This window comes from Apostichopus japonicus, chromosome 5 (genome assembly GCF_037975245.1).
Source record: "Apostichopus japonicus isolate 1M-3 chromosome 5, ASM3797524v1, whole genome shotgun sequence".
NCBI classification, from domain to species: domain Eukaryota; kingdom Metazoa; phylum Echinodermata; class Holothuroidea; order Aspidochirotida; family Stichopodidae; genus Apostichopus; species Apostichopus japonicus.
Window position 1 is genome coordinate 8953811 of NC_092565.1, and position 23796 is coordinate 8977606.

Sequence of the window (23796 nt, forward strand, 5' to 3'; positions counted from 1 at the left end):
AATGCCATCTACTAAATTCTCACCATGGTATGCTTGCCATCTATTTATACACCTGCCCATGCTCTTGTGTATTAATGCCATCTACTAAATTCTCACCATGGTATGCTTGCCATCTACTTATGCACCCGACTATTGTGTCTTGTTGTCATCTGTTTATGCTGCTGACCCAGTCTTGTTTTAGCATAATCTATTTATACACTTGACCATGGTCACCTGACCACAGTCTTATTTTGGTCTCATCTACTTATGCACCTGGCAAGTCTTTTTGTCATCTTTGTATACACCAGACCATGGTCCTGTTTTAGTGAAATCGATTTATAAACCTGACCATTGTCTTATTTTAGTGGTATCTATTTCTGCATAATACCATGGTCTTGTGTCAGTGCCATATATTTCTACACCAGACCTATGGTCTTATTTAGTGCCACCTATCTATTACCCATACAGACCATGGTCTTGTTTTAGCGGTATCTATTTTTGCATAATACCATGGTCTTGTGTCAGTGCCATATATTTCTACACCAGACCTATGGTCTTATTTAGTGCCACCTATCTATTACCCATACAGACCATGGTCTTGTTTTAGTGGAATCTATTTATGCACCTGACCATGGTCTAGTTTTAGTGGTATCTATTTATGCACCGGACCATGGTCTTGTTTTAGTGGTATCTATTTATGCACCGGACCATGGTCTTGTTTTAGTGGTATCTATTTCTGCACCTGACCATGGTCTTGTTTTAGTGGTATCTATCAGGGACGTAGCCAGGGGGGAGCAGGGGGAGCGACCGCTCCCCCCCTTTCAGTGTCAATTTTTTTTTTTTTAAACTGTCTTTTTTTTAGCATGGTATTTTGTCAGTGCTCTTTTGATCTTGAATACTCGTCAGCTCCGTTAACTCGATTGTAATCGTAGTAATATTCAGGCCTACGGATTCAACTACTTACTGAGTTTGGCAGATGAAATTAGCTAAATTTAGCTTATAGCCAATTACAAGCCTACAGTTGGCCACTGCGTAATAAAATACATATTGCCTACCTAACCGCACTCTATGGAATGTCACGAACTGTATGCACAACAACTTCGACAACGTTCGTTCAATGAGTCGTCCTAAGTTGTTGCACGAACAGCATGTTATGAAGCTAAGCTAGCAATCATACGTGATACGCACTTCCTATAAATAATTATTACACTGCTAATACACTGCGATAACGATATTTGTTTTTAGGCCACTGCATATCTGGCTGTAGTACAAAATATGAAAGTTTATATTGTCCATCAGTTAAGTTCGTCAAATGTATTAAAGTCCAGACATTGGACAATAAACAAGAATCATCCTACTGGAAAACTTGTAAAAGAGCACACTGTTTGTCTTTCTGATATATTATGTAAAAGAACATGTAAAAGAATTTAAACAGGAAACAAAATCTGCTGATAATGATATCATATGATCAGGGCGTAACCAGTAAGTAGCACGATAGTTTCATTCAACACTCTACCCGCCGAAAAAGACTATAGGATCCGATCTTGTCAGTTTTTTAACATGTAGTTAAGAACCCGTTTACGCAGATAATATTTCAGTTGAGAAAACACTTGAGAAATTTGCATCAGATGGCAATCGTCGGATAGCTCTCGCCTTCTCTTATTAGGTTAACTTAAACATTTACTAGCTACAGTTGTATCAAAGACATTTCTGGACTATCTTTGTATCTACAAGTATCAGAAGTTGAAAAGTAAGACTACTCTGTACATGTAACTTCAAGGGCGGCGGAACCGGGGGGCACAGGGGGCAAGTGCCCCCCCACTTTTCCTCAGGTTCAAAATGTGCCCTTTTTCTACATAAAACTTGTACTCTTGATCACCTTATTAGGTCAGCGATATTTCAGTAAGAAATCTAATCCTAATCTAGAACTATCAGGGGCGTAGCCAGTATGTAGCACTGTAGGCCCGGGCCTACACTTTTTTTTGGCCAAGTTATCTTTTTTATTAAAACACCCATAATTCAAATCCATAAGCTTGCTGGACGAGTTTAAGAGTCCAGACAGGAAAAACTATTGAAATGAACGTAGCAAGATTATGGCTAAATTAGGTGACCTATTCTTCTGTCATCTAGGCTGTCATTCATATCGCGTGCCGTTTCATTCAATACTCTACCCACCGAAAAAGACTAGGATACGATCTTGTCAGTTTTTTAGCATCTACTTAAGAACCCGTTTACGCAGATAAAATTTCAGTTGAGAACATTCCACAGTCAAATAAGCCTATCGTTGATTAACAGACTTTATATGTATAGAGCTGCAGCACTTTGTTGCTTGTTGTTGTCACGATCGGCGTTCCAAGTTCCAAAACAGCCTTTTCGATAAACATTTACTAGCTACAGTTGTATTAAAGACAAATACTGGCTATGGTTGTATCAAAGACATTTCTGGCCTATCTTTGTATCTACAAGTATCAGAAGTTGAAAAGTAAGACTACTAAGAGGGGGGGGGGGGGGAAGTGGGGGGGCATTGATGGAGTGATGTGTATACGCAAATAAGATAATACAATAAGATTTATAAAGGGTACTAAATATCAGGCTGCATCAGTCCAATCGAATTTCTGCAAAGTGCCCTTTGACGTCGGTGCCCCCCCCCCCCCCGGATTAAAAGTGCTTCCGCCGCCCTTGTGTATCTTGCTAATTTTAATACATTATGTATTATTGAATTATGTACTATTTTAACTTGTTTGTTTTTTGGGTTTAAAAGTGATATTGAATGAGGTGTCTCAAGTTAGCAAGAGGCCAGGGAACCAGAATGAACACTAGGGAAGGGCCGTTTCCGGCCATCTGGGGGGTTTGTAAAACCAAAAATTTTCTTGTACGCTCCGCGCCAACCGATGGTGGCGCTCCGCTCAGGTAGTCGTGCCTACAACTTTGAAAATCCACATCAATCGCAAAAAGTGCTCCCCCCTCTTTCAAATTCCTGGCTACGTCGCTGGTATCTATTCATACACCAGACCATGGTCTTGTTTTAGTGGTGCCTATTTATGCACCTGACCATGGTCTAGTTTTAGTGGTATCTATTTCTGCACCTGACCATGGTCTTGTTTTAATGGTGCCTATTTATACACCAGACCATGGTCTTGTTTTAGTGGTATCTATTTATACACCAGACCATGGTCTTGTTTTAGTGGTATCTATTTCTGCACCTGACCATGGTCTTGTTTTAGTGGTATCTATTTCTGCACCTGACCATGGTCTTGTTTTAATGGTGCCTATTTATACACCAGACCATGGTCTTGTTTTAGTGGTATCTATTTATACACCAGACCATGGTCTTGTTTTAGTGGTATCTATTTATCACCTGACCATGGTCTTGTTTTAATGGTGCCTATTTATCACCTGACCATGGTCTTGTTTTAATGGTATCTATTTATCACCTGACCATGGTCTTGTTTTAATGGTATCTATTTATACACCAGACCATGGTCTTGTTTTAATGGTGCCTATTTATACACCAGACCATGGTCTTGTTTTAGTGGTATCTATTTATACACCAGACCATGGTCTTGTTTAGTGGTATCTATTTATCACCTGACCATGGTCTTGTTTTAATGGTATCTATTTATACACCAGACCATGGTCTTGTTTTAGTGGTATCTATTTATACACCAGACCATGGTCTTGTTTTAGTGGTATCTATTTATACACCAGACCATGGTCTTGTTTTAGTGGTATCTATTTCTGCACCAGACCATGGTCTTGTTTTAGTGGTATCTATTTATACACCAGACCATGGTCTTGTTTTAGTGGTGCCTATTTATGCACCTGACCATGGTCTAGTTTTAGTGGTATCTATTTATGCACCTGACCATGATCTTGTTTAGTGGTATATTTTTATGCACACTACCATGGCCTTGTGTCACACCATATATTTCTGCACCAGACCCATGGTCTTATTTAGTGCCATTTATCTATTACCCCAACAGACCATGGCCTATTTCCACATGTTGACACCTACCTCTTTACACTCCTGAAGGCTCAGCCAAGTTTTCTTGTCTAACGCCATTCCCATATTATGCTTCGAGGAATGCCAATCTGTTACATCCGCCTGCGAATGAAATGATTATGATTTTTATATTGTTTATATTACTTTTATGAAATTGTCCCTTCAAACAGCTAAACTGACCACAGAACTACCAAACAAACATTCTTTGAAATAGAAGAATCACTTAACAAATCATTTTGACCTAAATTCCAACACAAGTTCCAACACAACAGTAATGAGTGATTAACAGCTAATTAGCAAACAAAACCCATCAAATTGTTGTCTTTATTTCAACCCCAAAATCTGCGAGGCTGATGTCACAATGACATCATCAATGAAGCATTCTACGCCTGAATCAATCACGAGTGCTACAGGGCTGGAATTGAGATGTGTCATGAGAGACACTGTGCCAAAGTAATGATTATGTCATGATAAACTAATAAAGATGCTGTCCATTGAGTAACAACAATATTCACCGACCGACAGTCAATCCAACACTGCATAGGAGACACCAATACATGTATCAGGTGTGACCTGCTCAAGATTCATTACCCCTCCCCCCCCCCCCAACCCTGACATTTCTAAAGACGGCAATTTTAATGACATTAAAGCATCAACATGAATTCATTAAACAAGTCTATCATACCTTATCTGCACGATCTCTGTAGACACGATTCTTATCGTACGTCCCTAGAGTCAAGATGTTGCATTCTGTTACTTTGCTGAAAGAGAGCAAAAATAAATAAATAAATAAATATACCCATGAACAGATGACTGAAATATCCAGGTGATTATTTTATAAAATATGATTTCCTGTTGCACCTTTGACAGTTCCTGGATTACCTACGCATTTCCATCACAAATTTTCTAATGAGGAAACGTTTTGACTCCCTAACACCCAACGCAAGAATGTGGATTCTCTGAAACAAAAGGCTAATTTCCAAGACTGAACAGATTTTATATATCTATGGTTATCACGATTAATTTCAGACCATTTTCATACCAAGTATGAGCTCACCAAACTAGACTTGATTATGTTAGCTCGTTTTCAGTCTTTTCAGATTTTGACTACTTTTGACTTAAGGTGAACTTTGACCTCTGCCAAAACTACTGGAAAGCCCAGCACCCATTATAGGGCACCTACCAACCAACTCTGGGATTAACCTCTATATTAGTTTGCTCACAAGGTTGTCATACTTTGTCATCTAGTGACTTCAAATGACCTTTGACATTTATCAACTCTTTAGGGTTAAATGAACTGGTGCTGTGGCTGAGTGGATAAAGGCTGTGGCATTTGAAGTAATGAGGCTTAGCAAAAGGGAGGTCCCGGTTCAATACCCTGGCCGGCTCATAGTAAGGTGGGTTTTTCATGCAAGAGCAATCTAGGGTTTTCCCATCTGAAATGACTTTCTAAATTGAAAAGATTCCCAATATGAGTTAAAATGTTGAGTTGGAAGCCACCCGATGTGTAAGTAGTAATCCATAAGCCCTTGTGGGTTTCTCCCACATTTGTGGCCACTTAAGTGTCATAAAATAACTGCTGATTAAATAATCCTACAGCCATCAGCAGGAATTTCTCCAAACTTGCACACATATCATGAATAGTGCCACGATCACCAAAAGTTATAAAATGCTATTATTGCAAACATGGAAAATGCAGCGCCATTGCCAAGGACCATTTTTAAGCATTTCTGCATCATTATTTAAAGTCTTTTAAGGAGCTTTAATATGAAGGAGAAATTAAACATACCTCCCAGCTACTTTTATCAATTTACATGAAAAAATAGCTATCAAAAGTCTCTATAAAAATCAGTATAAGGTTGCTTATTATAAGCATTAATCTGAAATGTCAAGTGAATTTTTACTTAGCACTTCCATAAGGGTGATAAGAGAGATTGAAAAGGTTAACTCCTAAGCTGAACCGAAAAGGAAGCAAGGCAATAAAATATTAATCATCTCAGGGCAGTGTTTTCTATAACATCCATTTTTCTACCAGTCCCAAAAAATTTAAGTGATGAAAAATTTATTTAAGCCAGTAGATTTGTTATCCCCTGGCAATTGTTAGGCAAATGGCTATACACTATGAACTTCCAGGCCTAGGCTGCATACATGCTATTTTCACAGCTTGTCCTGTCAGCCAATGTATTCTACAGTCCTTTACTCTGGATCATTTCTGCAACAGGTGAAGAGCTGATTTAATTTCAAAACACGAATCTAGACTGAACAATTTAATATTCAATTCCATACCAAAACATATTCCAGCAGCCGGGATTTATAAATTTGCATCCAAAAAATCCTGGGCTCAACTTTGTTATTTCCATCAGGTGATGAATGCTAATGATCAGCTGACTGTCACCCCCTGAGCAAGAGGAAATGTCTGATAGAGCGTTTGTTAAAAACACTTAAAGCTGCGTTTTTGTGTCAAATTTGCGACAATGTCAGGTGATACCGTAACACACTCTGCAGTTGAAGGAAAGATTAGACACACTGGTTATCACCCAAAATCTTCTTGAATCGTTTTTGATTGATGGATGGAATTGTCCCAGGGGCACCAGAAGGGTTTTTCAATTGGTGGGATAAAGTCACTGGGGGGGGGGGTGTTTCAGGGTGATCGCCAGGGACAGGCCAAATGATCCAGGATTAACTATGGTATGAATTATTACAGCCCTAGTAAGATGCAAAATTGAGCTGTATTTTGCGACATTTGAAGTTATTGCAAAGAATTTTTCGGTTGTCAGGTTAGTCTATGACTGCACAAATTATTAATGGGGGATAAGTGCTTTACAATTCTCAGCCGTTGCCGCAGGTTGGTTGTGTTCAAAGCAAGAATAAACTGTGAGGATAATGGTTGGATATTTTGTCTCCATTTAGTTGCAAGCTGGTGTTATGCAATGCAGATCAAACCTAACTCAATCCTTATACCTGTATAATTGCCTCCATATCGCATATATATGTCTATTACACTAACAAACTGAAAGATGTTACTTAATTGTAAATAAATATCTTTCCGAAGATAATGTTGATGTGTTCTAGTCCCTCAGTGTCTTGTAACAAGCACTATAATATTATTGATCTCCCCCCCCTTTAATATACATTTACACAACCCTTACCCTTTAATATACATTAATTTCAGCTCAATAACAATCAATGTACATAATTCTGCGGGATTATTATAAAAAGGTGAAAGAATGCAGACTATAGACACCAATTTATCAGATATGATACTCAACGTGTCCAGCGTTCTCTCCGGAAAATGTTCTCCAGATGGACAGACAACGTGCCAAGATACCAATGAAAATTTAATTTATCAAACCGGTCTATGCATACACTTAACCCTTGTAATTAAGTGCTAAACGATACCTAAAACCCTCGGGGAGTCCACCTTTTTTTAATTGGGTGTTTCACTGCTCACTAGAGTACTTCCTGCCGCCGTGGATAATAAAACACAGGCCGAGCATTTAAATCAATAACCGGATCAATACCACGGTAGCTTTAAGACTGAAACGAAGACAACAGCTGAGATCTCTCGCCTACATACGGATATTCCTCTCGGTTTGCCGCGGTCGGCGCCTGCAGGGTGATTCCTACGCCTGATTAATTCAAACCACAATATTATTGATGCCACCTTCTATTTGGTAAAGTTCACCACCTCATCAAACTTGTTAATTTTAACTATACAGTGTTACTTTAGGTACAATAATACATGGGTAGATCAATGCCATGTCTGACCACTTCAAAAAGTGAAAGGTGTAAAACCAGGTTACAAATACTGTAGATACATAACAACCACAAAAGATGAAATGTTTGTTGATATTTCAGAGGAGGATTAGCAATAAAACTTAACTATTCAAGGCTGGCTGTGTTGTGTGGTCAAGGAGTAGGTGGGTTATATCGAGGTTTACTGTACAGTACATAGTGAATACCTATTGGAGAAATTACTTAAGAGAAATGTATATATATGATTCTGTAACGGTTAACTCGCTGGGTTATTTGCTACCCTGTAACTGTTAACATGCTGGTTATAGGCTACCCTGTAACTGTTAACAAGCTGAGTTATATGCTACCCTGTAACTGTTAACATGCTAGGTAAATTGCTACCCTGTAACAGTTAACAGGATGGGTTATCTGCTACCCTTTAACTGTTAACAGGCTGGGTTATAGGCTACCCTGTAACTGTTAACACACTGGGTTATATGCTGCCCTGTACTTGACCCACTAATCAATACTTGGCAAACCCCTAGGGATGTTGACAAGCACTGATGGGGCAGTGTCCTTTAATCTGCTATAATATGACATCCCATAAATCATCTTATCTCCTCCTTCCTTATTGCTCTCCTATTACCGAACCCGGTTTATTCTGCCAACATTCATATCAGAGTTATACAGCAGTTTAAGTCTTTTAATGCATGGAAAAAAGAGGGGAAAACAGCAAAATAAAGAACAGATTTTGTTTGCAATAGTGGGTAAGCCATAAAACAAGAGAATGGAATGTTGACAATCGAATCAAACTGTAATAGTGGTAACATGCAATGAGACACTATACCTAGAACCTACTGTAAGCTATGCTGAGCGTGTACTGTGTTTGCCAAAGCGAAATAATTTGACTGTGCTGCCGAGAGTACCTTACAAATATTGATGAAAATGTAGTGAGGTATCCAACCAAATCTGATAAACTATGCCTTTATAAAATATATTTATGAGAATAATGTACATGGAGTGGATTCTTAGAGAAATGAATTCATCTCTCTCATAAGGACATTATAGTACTTTGCAATCACATTATCATAAATTGTACCTTTATGTACCTACATTGTGTCCACCATCCTGCGAAAGAACTTTCTACCTCACACCACCCCCACCCCTGGGGTTCTATGCTGGATTCCATAACATGGTATTAGCCACTGGTCCCACACCTAACGCACAGTGTTTAATAATCCACAGCTTGTAAAGGGAGTGCAAAAGGAAGAGCAAAAGATGTCTTTTTTTCACCTGTTTATTGTTTAAGGGTGAGATTTGTAGAAAGGGCAAAAACACACTGTTCTACATTTATTACAGGAGTTCAACACGGGTATACATGAAAGCATCCAGCCATGTATGTATGACACTTTTAGAGATACTAAAGGATGACTTTAAAGCATACAATTAACTTTGATATATATATATATATATATTGTAAATATATTGTAAAAATTTCTTCCAACAGTACAGGTTAAATTTGCATTTTAGTTCATGAGAATGACCCTTTAAGTACCTGAGGCTTTATCAATCAAATTGGCTAGACTACATGTATAAGTCTAGCACATACTAGGTTAGCACCATACAAGCAATGTCACTAAAAGCAGTAGCAAAAACCAGTAAGACTTCAATATGGCCTTAGGTAAGGTGTTTACAATTTTGTATTTCAAATCTCTCAAGGATACATGGACTTTTGTGCATCCATGCTCATTTGGTAGCCAAAACCACATTATATTTTTACTTTTGCAAACGGTTAAAACACAAGTGCAAGGGAGGCCTGGAGTCCTGGACTGGAGATCCCACAGAATTGTATCATTGGTTTGCCCTTCAACCTTCAACATGCGGTCTAGACATATATGCATTTTAAAGGGGAACATCTCAGAAAATTAGAATAGATATTAATTAAAAAATTAACAAAAGTTAATGACTATGACATGTCAGTTACTAAGTTTTGTCAACCTTTTCAGAGTTGCTGTGACAAAATCATAAGTACATCTTACATTTTTGCATTCATATATTTTTGGTAACTGTTATTTTGCAAATTAGACGACCAATTGCTTTAATATACAGATATAAAGAAGACCCTGTGTTTATATATTGTACACTATAGAGATGCCATCATGAAATGGAAGGAATAGTCATCCAAAATGAAGCAGGCCTGGCTATCGATAAATCTGTTTGTGATTGCACCTGGCTGTTGGTGAAAGCTGATTGCTAAACAAGATAGCAGATGACTCTTGGGGATAACATTACTTAAAACAATGACTGATTAAAGCTCTGTTCCTTTAGTGTATATCATGTCAACAATACCTAGTGGTACCATAACCTGTACAAAAACACCAACAGTTGGCAGAACAGTTGGCAGAACCAGATGACAAAATCTGACTCAGATTCAAAATCATCTATTTTGCCACCAAACTGTGCTAAAAAATAACATTATGCACAAGTTGTTGTTCTATGGCCCATACGTATGTGCAATTTTTTTTGTTCACACCACTAACAGGCTTTATTGAATAGTCTAGTTTATTATGATATCAAAGCAGAAGTTTGAGATTCACAAATTTCAGGAAAGTACATTTGCCTTTTTATACTTCTACCATTTTACCCCACCACAAATTATCCAGTCATCATCATCATCATCATCCACAATTTGAAACTCCTGTCAGACAGCCCTATAAATTTGATCCTGCATGATATTAGCATCACAACTCTGTCTAGTAGTATGTGGAAAGTTCTGAATGTGTCTGGGTAGGTCTGAAGATCCCAGGTGGTCTGTTTAAGCAGCTGACTGGCTCCTATTGGGCCAAACCACAGGCTTTATGTGATTAATAAGATTGAAGGGGGGAGGATCTCTGTTATAAAGAAGTTAGCTTTCAAGTCAGCAGTGTATGGTCTATGTTCTTCAATAGTCAACCCTCTGTGTAAATTAATCACAAGGTCAGTCAGGGCATACAACATTAATTTAATCTTGTCACCCTTCACAGTATATCCTAGTTTATCATCACTGTGTTGTCCTATCCAACCAATCTACCTTCTTTACAACTTCAGATATATATAAGAAGGCAAGGACGTTTCCCTATGTTGTGAAATAGACACTTGCATGTATGCTAATGCATGTACACAAACATCATAGCATGTAGTGAGAGTTACAGACCACACATCATTCTATCAGTTTCACTCTAGAGTTTGTGAGGAGACAGGTAAGCAAGGAATTAAAAAATAACAAAAAAACACATCAAAATAAAGACACTACCTTAGACACTTTCTTATGACCTAACAAAGGCACTTATTCACTTCATGATTATTCGTCACATGTATCAGGCAACTGGGAATTTTTTTTTTTTTTAAATGGGGAAAATAATCTTTCGTTCTTTGACAAGATTGACTAGTCCAGATTTATTGACCTTCATATGCTGTGGAATCCTAAAAGCATTTTCCCTCATACAGGTAACTGTCTAGTTCCACATGTATCAATGTCTAAGAGAAATTGGAGGGTCAGACTGTACAGGAAATAACTTGTGCTACCAACTACTAACCCTCCCCTGCCCCCACCCCAAACAACAAAGAGTGGCACTACTGCTCACCATTTAAGGTCAGGAGTCTCAGCCCTAACTTTTAAGAGAGAAGTGAGGTAAATACCAGTTTACAGTATATCTGTTAACAATTGACAGGGAAGTTCGAGAGGGGTGAAGAATCAAAGAGGGATGATATTAAGAAGAATGAAAAACTCTTTTGTCACTTCTTTCACTTAACATATATTATTTGGTAGTATTCTGAGAGCACACAACCAGTCCTTCCCAATCCCCACCCACCCTCCCCCCCCCCATCCCACCTCCTCTACCTCTAGCCCAGTAGAGAGGAGAACTAGCAAAGGTTTGTTCTGAAAGTTTCTCAAGTCCCTTTATCAAATCATGGCTTCAAATATTAAATGAGTACTAAAATCATAACACCTAGCGGTGGGGGACTGGGTGTGGGGGGGGGAAGGATATATAGGGTGCAGTCTCTTACGTTTTCTTCTCTTCGTACATCTTCTTCAACATGACATAAAAGTCCGGAGCGACATAGTGGTCCTCCTCCAAGAGCAGTATAAGGCCATTGTGGTTCTGGGTCGCTTGGACACCAGTAAATATATGTTGTAGCTGTTGAGAGCAACATATCAGAATTAAGATCTTAAAAAAATATAAATTGCAAGCTCAAAAAAAATTGAAACCCCAATGAAGAGGAAGGAAACACAAAGGCAGATGAATAAATAAGCTTTGGATGAGAAGGTTGATCTTATTATTATTATTGTGCAAAGATCCCACAACTATTTAGTAACAAGAACTGTAATGTAATGTGGTATACACAAAGAGGAAAAAGAAGAAACCAAAATAACTAACACTGCATATATATACATAAACCCCACATTTATTTGCTTTGCCTTTTTTGACATGGAGCATGATAACAGTTAAATTGATACTTTTTCTCTTATTCTACGTCAAAGGATGTCCTGTTATTGACACTGTCGTTGATAGGGATATCGTCTCTCATCGTTACTTACATTACTATACTACGTAGCAATCACCGCCGCGCACTTGATAATGACCATTGATGAGGAAATGACATCTGTCATCAGATGGTGATTAAATTCTGGAAATCTGAATTCAAAATGCTAGCAATAATATAGTCAACCCTTCAAAACTGCATATTATCTAGCTAGGTTGTAATTTTGTGTATTAACTTTACCCAAGTTTTATGTAGCAGGCACACATATATACACTAGGTACACCATAATCCATGATGAATTCAGCATAAAACAGAGACTTAATTATGACTTCTAAGAATTATGGAGTCATTGACAAGGGGATCGAAACTCCTGCACTATCAACGGTCCAGCTAAGAAAGCCATCCCCGAGTAGAGAATTGCAATTAAATAGCGTTGGTCACGTCCTCTTCTGAATGGAACAAAGTACTTTAGGTACCTACAGTATGACCCTACAGTATGTCACTGACTGCTCATTTGGATTTATTTGCAGTTCGATCCTGGCCACAAATGGAAATGACCAACTACTAGTCACTTTCCTCCTGTCGGGCCAGACTAATATGACTCTATACCCCCCGCACCCCCCCCCCACATAATACTACCATCAATATAACCAGCCCGGCATGTAACAGGCCTGGGAACAATGTTAGCTTTTCATTTCGTACCATCCCATCTAAGATATCGACTACATTCATGGAGAAAGGCAGCCGACTCTTTCTGTCTACATAGTTCTCCCCAGAGTGAGCTGAAGGGCCTTGAACCATTAAGAATTGAAATTTGATTAAATATGACCGATAACTGTGACATGCTCAAATGCCAATAGGCGATTATGAATAGGTCGGGAGCCTCTCCAGTAATTTTGTTTCATAATCCAACTGAACCCTCCTCATTTAGACAGAAAGATAGCTACAGTGTAAACCAGACTACTGTGTACTGTGATGAAACAGAGTAAGACAAGAGCAGACAGCGAATCATTACGTGTAAAACAAGAAGGTGCGAATTACTTCATTTTAGTTTAAACTAAATATAACTGAGGCAGTTCAGTATTTTTATGATCTGCCTGTGCAGTTCTACATCATCTGCTCTATGATGAACGAATATACTAATATACCCATAAACTCATACACCGCAGAACCGATGAAAAACAGAACCAATCAGAAACCGGAATAAACATTACATCATGCTGGCATTATTACAAATCGAGGGGGGGTCGAGAACCCACCCATCCCTCCTCTTGATCCTTTCGTGGCACAAAAAAATGATCAAGTGGCAAACAAAGGTTTTCTTACGACAAGTTACAATTTGAAAACATTTAGCACACTTTCCTTATGTGGAAATTCCTAACTCTTTACCAGTTTTCTAATTATGCACCATTATTTCAGTACTTTTGATACTCGACACCTGGGCCTCGTCTTCCGAGAATTCCTGGATCCACCACTAGTTACAACCTCACTGCACAGATAGATCAGTTTTTTTTACTACCCACACCACATATATCTCTGATTGGCTAAACTACTGCAGAAGGCCTCACTGTCACTTTTATGTCACTTTATCCTCTCTCCCCCTCTCTCTCTCTGTCTCTCTCTCTGTCTCTCTCTCTTTTGCAATCAAACTGCTCTGTATTCACATGCAAGACTAATTATGGTAGTTACTAGAGTATCAGGAGCTGATGGCAATCTTCTTCAGAAGATAAAATAATGATAATAATAATAATAATAATCTTGACAAAAAAGTGTCAGAAGATATTTGGCTGAAACAAAACGGAGCATCCAGGGTGCACTTTACTATGCGCAGTCTGGAATAACTATGTCTAGACACCAAGGGGTGTTTCATCATATATGGATTTTTCCGTACATCCAAACTAACCAAACATTTAAAAATTGGCATGGAAAATTGATTGATAAGAAAAATAAAAAAAATAAAAAATTGATTAATTGTCATTTGTAGCCTTAATTTCATAAAGCTTTTGTCGCTCGTTACCTAGGGACTTGTCAACAAGATAATATAGCAGGCTTACAGTACAATACTGTACGGTTACCATAAATTCTGTTCTACAACAAAAATACAGTAATGTGGTAAAGAACAGCTGGTCCCTCCCACCTGTTGCTGAATCATCTACTTCGGACACATTGCTTAATTCAATGCACAACTGAATATTCATAGATCAACGTTTCTCGTCGCAAGGTCTTTGGCAACAATGTTTCACACCCAATGACAGCGGTCATAACACCTGATACCCTGAAGGGATCACTCACAGTGAGACAATTGATGCCCTTTATTATCTGCAGTGACTTCTCATTCGGTAGGCTTTAAGCACAAATGCACTTCCTTTTTTAAACAAACGGTATGTGTTGAATATTTTAAAGTAACATTAAAAAAGGAGCAACTTGATTGGTCCATGGATCACTCCTGGAAGCAAAAACAAATAAGATTTTAATTTAAACGGAATCTCTATAAATTAGCAGTGTCCCGACTTTGTGTTGTGACCAATAGCGCCAAGTCCTCAGCAAAGGAAGATTCAAAACTCTCTACAATTCATCATTTATTGATATATATATATTTTAATAAACTTTCTTGGTCAAATGAAGGGAAACTCAGCCTCTTCTACAACAATCTATTTCTATTTTCAAATACACAAACTCACCAAGCTGTTGTTAGTACACGAAAGAGCTGTTCTGAGTGAGAGATGATCGATTATAAAACTCATTGTTCTTTCCTCATTGAATGGGTTGTTTAATTGCGGTTATAGTCTTGACTTTAGAAGGAACATGGCAGTCTGTTAACGTTGACAACTTTGACCTTAAACATAAAGAAACCTTATAACATATATATATATAACTTCCCTGACTCCACTAAGTGTTGTTTAATAATCTAGTTATATCATAGACTGCCTAGGGTGTAACTTTTCATTTTGGATGAAACTTGAAACTGGCTGATAATGTCATTCATTTCCAGTAAAGGAAGGAACATATATATATATTCAAGAATGGAAGTTTTGTTATTTTGAAAAAGGAAAAGGACGATATTTTCGATAAACTAGACAATGAGATGCAGAAGCTACTTGATGATGACATCACAGACCTAAAAGGATAATCTTTTAGAAAAGGAAAACACATCGTTCTCTCAAAACGGATACCCAGTAAAATTCAAATTTATTGCTCAACAAAGTGAAACTCGGGTATCATGTGAAAATGATGAACAACCCTTGAGGGATTAATAAATTTTATCTTTTAAACAAAAAAGACATTTTTAGTACAAGATATGACTGGTTTTAATATTCTAAAAGTCCAAACAGCTCTCTTGACGAGACGAATTAAACCATAAACCATCTATTCTAAGCCCAGTCTCTGATTTAAACTTGGTTATTCTACGGATATTCCATGATATACTCCGATTACATGGAACATTACCAGAAAGAAAAAAAAATCAAGGTCATTTTGAAAGAAATATGGAGAGCATTTGCCAACTGGATAGGGAAAAGAAAAAGTCAACTGATATTTCCGACTAATGGATTAATACTATTAAAGGTTACAGCAGGCACAATGGTTTCGACCAAACTCTAGCTTGTCACATAGAATTTGATGGTGTTAGTGCTAAAACATAAACCAATTCAGAAGGTTCTAGGTAGATGAAAGAGTGCTTAATGAGATTGGAGAGAGAGGATTAGCAAAGTAAATTCTATCAAAATCCAGAGAGTGGTCGATCATTTTACAGCAAATAAACTACAGCCCCGGAGAACATCTGAGCCTAAAACTTGTGTCCGTAAATGATCACAGTTGAAATATGTTTAAATAATATTGCATACCGAAAGTTTGAAAGATAGTTTCTAATGGTTTTTAACAAGACGAACTTAAGATGAGCTAGCTACTATTTCAAAACTGAAACTTCTACAATTTACAATAATGTGATGCACAATTATCCTTGTTTGTATTACAAATATCTACTATTAATATATATATTATGTATCAATTTATGTTGACTGTCTTGTATTATATATAATATACAAATAGATTATACAGTATATCAACTTATATCATAAGCTGTTAGATCTTTTAATAACTTGATTTATTTCATTCAAAGAACAATGTTGTAGAATTTGTCTTCTTTTTTTGATCAACATTATCTATTTGATTATCATTTTCAATCTTTTGAATCTGCCATCATTTTGGTATTATACTTGAGGCTCCTAGAAGGGAACAAACAAAAAAGTATCCTACTGACGCACCTCTGGGACTTTCAACAGATTCACTCTTCATGAAACATTTACACGAGGGTGTAATTATAGTGCTAATTCAGCTTTCGCCTTCATGCATAACGCATCCATCTCACAAAGAAAGTAAGAAAAGTATTAAAATATGAAAGTAGCTTGCTAGTTCGATCGGGGAATTGGAGATACTGGGAGACGCTTCAAACCCTTCAGAGTTAGTAGATTTTATTTCTTCTAGATCCGAGGTATGCCAAATGCCTTGAGGACTGACAAACTCCAGAGTAGGTTTGCAGTATACATTGCCGCTTCCCCTCTTTAATTATTCAGTCATCGGGCAGATTTTAAAGATTGCTCTCACTTAAGGTTGCTTGGACGGAGTAAATGGATGTTGCAATACAGAAAAAAAGAACACTATCAAAGGTGTAATCGAATGGTTAAAGTTCCAGACACTGGACTCATGAATGGTGGATCCTCACCGAAGACACCGAAGTCTGTATGCTGCAGTGACATGAAAGCATTTAACAGGGATCAAATGGACAGAGATCTGACTAACCAGGGTGATTTTTTTCCGAAGTTACCTGTTGCTAAGGGTGTACGGTGTTAATACGGTTACCAGACCACTCCGGAGACAAAGAATGGGAGTGCTAAGGTTTTTGAGGAGATAGGAAAGCAATATGAAAGGAAGTAATTACCAGTCAAATTCCATACAGCCTCAGTTCATAATAATAAGAAAGTTTAACATGGCCTGGCCTTTTTTTTTTAAATGTATATTTGTGGAAATGAATAACTTCACACAATGCAGTCTGCAGCACTCAAGTAATTTAGTGCAGATCCCTTTAAGTACAGAATACCTCATACTTCATCTCATATTGATTCAAAGTTTGCTTTTATACCACCTACTGTATGTAAAACTAAATCACATAGTCCTCGGCAGCAGCCTGACACTTTGACAAATTACAAACTGGATTGATATAGCACGCAACAGAGACTTAGAGAAAAATCAAACTTTGTGTGACGGACTTCAAACAAAGCTTCTTCGAGTAAGATAATAAAGTTTTCCTGAACAACCAAAAAATAAAACTTGTCAAATCGAACCATACTAATCTAAAAATTTAGGAAATCAGCTAATAAAGAAATCAGCCGCAAAACGCATCTTTCGGGTCGGATGAAGGAGATTGCCTCGACAGCAGAAAGCACATGAAGATGAGAGGCTTGTCAGCTCGAGTACTTTAAATAGCTGATCCTGTTGCTTTCAGATCAAGATTTCTGACCCTGCTGATGTGAATTTAAATCACAGTGCAGGCATGCAGTCACTCTATTCATCAACAAGAAAACACATATCAAAAGTGTTCAACTTTAATCAAACTAAATCAATTTAAAACATTCTCCAGAGAGAAGTAAAACATTGCCCTCTTTGGCTGTAAACCTTTTATCAACTGTGCGTCTTACTCACTAAAAGGATCTTAAGGCAGACTGGGAAATATGCTGAGAGGGCATAATTAAATTTTTCCACTTTCGAGAGCTGCACTCTCAAGTTAAGACCTCTCTATACTTTGAAGTTGATTGGGAATCAAAGAACAACCCGCGGAAGGTGAATTTCGGTTGAGCTTACGCAGACTTCTTATTTAAATATGGCTGGGGTATGCCGAGTAATTATTAAAATTGCTCTCACTTCAAGAATGTAAACTAATTTGCATAACCAGGTTGGTGCTACATCTACATGCAGCATATATGCTTCAAACACTCGCTTGTTAACTTTCACATCACTGTTTAGCAGCCTACCCTTTAATCAGCTCTGGGTATGTCCAAAGTGGACACATTTCCAACACAGTGAAGTTTATACATGAAGCACAGAAACTTGGATGATGTAAACTCAAGAATTCAGACTGTATAATTCTTCAGCATGGAGATCTGGAAGGGAGAGGAAGTGGATGATGACCTGGAAGTTGGCAGTGACCCCAGAGGTGGATCAACACAGGTGCACTGCTACTGAATGATGAATACCAAGAATAGGCAGATTAGAGTGTGTTATAGTGTGTGCACAGGTGACACAGGGAATTAAGTGAGGGATGTGATATACACATTTTGTTGAGCTCTTAGAATAGTACCACTGAAAGCTTCCATAATAATTCAAAGAACTATTCAATGCAATTGTTGCCAGAGAACGCACCATTAAACACCATCACCCCCCACTATCCCCCCTCCCCTCCATTATAATTAACTCAGTCTCAAACACAGCACCGATCTGTGTTTCATCACCTAGCTAGTGAAGAAGATTACTCAAAAACTCTGTCACAGTGACAAAGTGAGTGCTTTTACCTACCATTCTACAACATGACAATCTCCAATGGTGTTTTTCACATTCACGAGCTAAATGTGGTAACTTATCTATTAGACTATATTCTGTACGATGACCACCCATGTATATATATCTGTAAAGGAAGAGTAGCATAGTAACTAATTATTTATGGGAGTTGGGTTTACCTCATAAAAGTCCTGTAAATTAACAAAAAATTAGGCCACATATATGTCTCTACGATCGTCCACTTTTCTTGTTGCTACCCTTTATAAAGACTTGTCTATTCGCAGTCAGTGTATGCTTGATTAGTTTCGTTTCCAGTGGCACACAATGTAACCAATACCAACCGTCCCCATGCACTACAGTACATACAGTAGCATCTCTTCTTAAAGTCGTCACAAAATCCGTTTTAAACAACATGCATAGCTCCTTCTTGAGATTAAACGTCTCTCTTGGAAAGTTAATCGATGCGTGCATATCGAGTGTGAGATTGTTAAAAGAGGCCAATTCTACTATTTTACTATTCAGGCATGAAAATGATGCATGCGAGTGAACATTAATGTCTCACACTGCTACATTTACAAGACTCTTGAGGGATCCTAAACGGCTTACAGTAACCACTATATCATATATTACTGTTGTTTGTGGATTTGGGAACAATTTACGACCGTAAATAACAGTATTGAAACACTGTATAGGCAACCGCAGGTAGGTCTGGCTATACTGTAGGTCGTCATGGTGAGGAAGAGGTGTACATAAATGACTGAGTTGTATTCATTGAGAGGAGTGACTATATATACTTACTTTCCAAAACCAATGATGTTTGGTCATTACAAACTGGACTTCCCGATAATGACCATATAAATCAGGATGTTCCCAATTGGTACATTTCATCTCTCTTGCTCTGAAAAAGTGAAGAAAGAAAGAAGATAAACTTTAAATACGAGAGGAAAAGAACACTTCTCATGCCTCTATCATTTCAAGTGGTTGGGAGGAATAAAAAAAGGATAAATATTCACATCCCATCAGTAACTTCAACAGCCTTTAGAGATTCTGCTTTTTCGTCCAGATATGGCACGAGGCCAGCCAATCATCACACACTTAGAAGTAAAGAGGGGAATGAGCAAGATCGCATGTGATTTTTGATTAAACAATATGGCAGGCTCAAACTCATAGGTTCAGAAGAGGAATTATGGGAAGATGACAGGCAGATGAGAAAGAGGAGACAGGTAAGCAAAAGGTACAATAAAGTCATCAAATTATGAAGATTTAACAACCTTAAGATCATCTAAAATGAGTACTACTTGTAACTGAGAGGGTTCTCTATAGCAGCAGGTGTCCCCCCTCCAATCCCCCACTCTCCCCCTCCAATCGCTCCACTCTCCCCCTCCAATCCCTCCACTCTCCTCCTCCAATCCCCCACTCTCCCCTCCAATCCCCCACTCTCCCCTCCAATCCCCCACTCTCCCCTCCAATCCCCCACTCTCCCCCTCCAATCCCCCCACTCTCCCCCTCCAATCCCCCCACTCTCCACCTCCAGTAACCAATCTGTCAGTCAGGTTACTCTGTCACGACCCTCGAATGGAAAGCAGTGATGCAAGAGAGACACATGTCTAAATGCTCCACTTATTCATGGCATTTTAAATTCATGGCATTTTAATCTAAAACTGAAGGAGGTGAACAATTGTGGAGTAATAATATCTTTTACTCTGTATTAGATAGGGGCCACCTTAACACCTTGCAACCCGGTGAATAATGACCTTAACGGTGTATCCATGCCGTACATCTAGACCAGTCAATCTGAACTTGTAGCTTCCAGATCATCTACGGTTTAAAATGGTTGTATAATTTTTAGCAATCTTATAAATAAGTCAGAGCCCTTTGATAAGTACTTGGAACATACTGTACATACACAGGCTTATCATTACTACTATAATACTGTACCATTAATATTGAAACATAAGTTTACAACATAAAAAAGGCGTTATAAGTTTTGTGGCAGTGAAACTGAATAAATCAGCAATTACACAACATTAGCAGTGGGTGTATAGCTCAGTTTTTATGTTACATCAATCTTACTTATATATGATAGGAGTGGAAATGTTCTCGTGTTATGGATGCATCTTACGGCTGTCGTCTACATTTAATGCAGCATGATAAACAATGTCTACTTGTAACCTTTCACTGTAACGATCATTAACAAATATATTTACATCTATGAAGGTACCTTGAGGGCTTTCACAGCTGTTCTAGACATTCCAAATTGAATGAATGCCTTTCAAAAAAAAAAAGAACAAAAAAAAAAAGAGCGTGCTACAGTGTGCCGTCATCACTGATTGTCTAACCAAGGAGATGCGTATACTCTAACAGCTTCCCAGCCCCTGCTATTAAAATTGAAAATTTCTGCAAATTCTATCAATGACAATGATAGTTTCAAAAGCATGTAGTAATAATGTGACAGCCATCACTTTCAATGTGAAACTAAATCTTCTGTAGGACTCAAGATTATTGCCCTTCAGGACTGTTGAGGTATTTCCACACTTCAGTACTACTCGCATATGAGCAAATCGAATGTTGCAAGTTGCCCCTTGTTAAGTGAAATGAAACCTGACTAACTGAACATGGATATATACTTTATGGCAATTTTTGATCACATGGTTTTCAAACGTATTTAACAATATACCAATGCAAGTACTGTACAACCTGCTCTGTAGAGTCATTTAGCAGTCAACCTGAAGGTGGGATGATGGGAGGAAGGGTGGGGGAGGCAGGGAGGAGGATAGAGAGAATTGTTATCACGACAAGAAGAGCTTCTGCCACCTTCTTTTATGCAAATAGTATTAAAAGCTACTTACATCTGCCATGAAGTGTTAACAGCCTATTTAACTAGTATAGAGTTAGTCCCTTTGCTCAAAGTAGCAGACGTCCCCTTAACGTTATCATTTGTGACAAAAACGATGACGGTAACAATAACGATCAATTGATATCAACTACTAGGATAGACTAGAATTAAACACAGATATGTATTAAGGGAGGAGACAATTACGTGCCGACCAGCGGCTTTAACCTGCATTACCCTGATATGGCCACAGATAGCGACTAATCAAGACAATGCACTCATTAGTCAAGTCTATTTAAACTTGAGGCAGACAAGGTATTAGAAAGAACAGAGTTTTAAAGCTACTGTAGCTCAAAGTTTTTTTCAAGTTATGAACTTGCACATAAATCAAGAAAACTTGGAAAGAAAATCAAAATAGAATGATTCTTTATCAGAGCTTGGGACTCTATGGAGTATAAGTCTCTAAGGCCCGGAGATCCAACCAGAACTTTCCATGAAAGTGTAAAAACCTGAATGTCCAAGGGTCGATTAATCTTACCATCATGAATTTTCTGTGCTTCAAACTTGTAAGCACGTAAGCATCAACCTAATAGTTTCCGTAAGAGCAAGTGTCTCTATAAGCGATGAGGACAAAGGCAAGGAAGCATCCCCTCAGATGACAATGGTATATTTTCGTAAAATTTTGCTAGATTTAATAATTGCATTTTTGAAAGACATTTCTTGATTTCAATTGTATAAAATGAAAATCTTATCAGTTCATCTCGTACAATACATTTTTTTTTCTGAAAGAATTAAAAGGATTACAAAATTGTAAAGACATAGAGTATCTATGCATTTAGTGACTAGGAAGAGAGTACCTTTAATTTGATCCTTAGAAATCTAATTTTGAGTAATTGACTTTTTGGTTCTCCAATTGGTAAACGTCAATGTAGTAGAAACTGACAACCGTGAACACAAATTACTTTGACGTAAGGCTACAAGTGAAGGTTCAAGGTTTCAGACTAGTTTTATCCTCCAAATCAGTTACTTCTTAACAAAACTGTCCAGCATTCAAAACTGCCCTGATTCATACAGTATAACCACACTTAGCAGGAAACGGCAATAACAGGAGTCTCTATAGCAATCGTTGAAAGTATAATACCCGATTGTCAAGGACAAATGGTGTTGGATTTCATTCTTACTGTTATGGGAACTAAGATCATGGTACTTCCTACCAGAGGAGAGGCCCTAACAATCATATACTGTATGCAATCAGGATTCAGGAATACCACAGTGAGAAAGCTTTTCCGTTTCTTGATGTTATTCCAGATTTCACATGTTAGAGGCTGTTTATCTTAAACTGGTTGCATTTCATAACATTATCCCCAATTTCCGGACGACGTACAGTATATATATCCCTTTGCTATTGATGCAAACTTCACTACAAAATTTAAAGTTCCATAAAGCTTTCCTTCTAATCTTCCCAAAAGGTATAAAGCGGTGTTAATTACTTCTCTTTTATCAGTTGATGACTGAGACAATTACAGTCCAGATACTTATTTGCAAAAATTAGGTGAAGTTGGGTAAGTTATACATTAAAAACTTTAAATTTAAGATTTCCTACATATCATTGATGGCATTTTTGCAAAGACTGTCATACATTTCTGGTACAAGATAAATTTTGTTTGGAAAGTTATTTTCCATCTGTGAACACTTTTCATTCATGACGAATATTGGAATGTATGAAATAGGATACTTTTTTCCAGTTCTCAAAGATCGGTAAGGAAGATCTTGAACGAAATGAAAAATAAAATCCAAGAAACGATCAGCACTGCAAAAAAAAGGTGATAATTTCTATGATGAAAAGGTAGACCTTGCAGAAAATAGACATTGAGTTTGGAATGGTAGATTCAGACAGAGGAGAAAGTGGTGGGGTGGGGGGGGGGTGGTAGCCCTGTCCCAGAAGTGGGATATAGCAGGTGCAGTGATAGAATGTGTCAAGTTTATATACAGTTAAGGTGGATTGGGAGAAATGAATACGTAGACCGAAGAAGGGAAAAGGAGGAGCAAATTAAATGGATACATCCATCCATTCGTTTTTAATTAAACAGGATCCTGAAAACTTACGGTCTTTGGTGTATTTATATAAATTATGAGAGATGATTAAATGTATTAATCTTTCTCCACTTTGCAT

At 37.8% G+C, this 23796-nt stretch overlaps 1 protein-coding gene across 1 annotated transcript in view; it reads right to left on the minus strand.

The window, feature by feature from the left end:
• LOC139967554 (alpha-1,6-mannosyl-glycoprotein 2-beta-N-acetylglucosaminyltransferase-like) overlaps positions 1 to 23796 on the minus strand; it is a 62275-nt gene that overhangs the window by 12060 nt on the left and 26419 nt on the right. Inside the window, exons 4-7 of the mRNA XM_071971470.1 lie at positions 19589 to 19688; positions 11765 to 11895; positions 4668 to 4743; positions 3995 to 4084 (exon numbers count right to left, since the gene is read on the minus strand). Coding sequence (XP_071827571.1) covers positions 3995 to 4084; positions 4668 to 4743; positions 11765 to 11895; positions 19589 to 19688 — 397 coding nt within the window. The remainder of the gene's footprint in view (positions 1 to 3994; positions 4085 to 4667; positions 4744 to 11764; positions 11896 to 19588; positions 19689 to 23796) is intronic.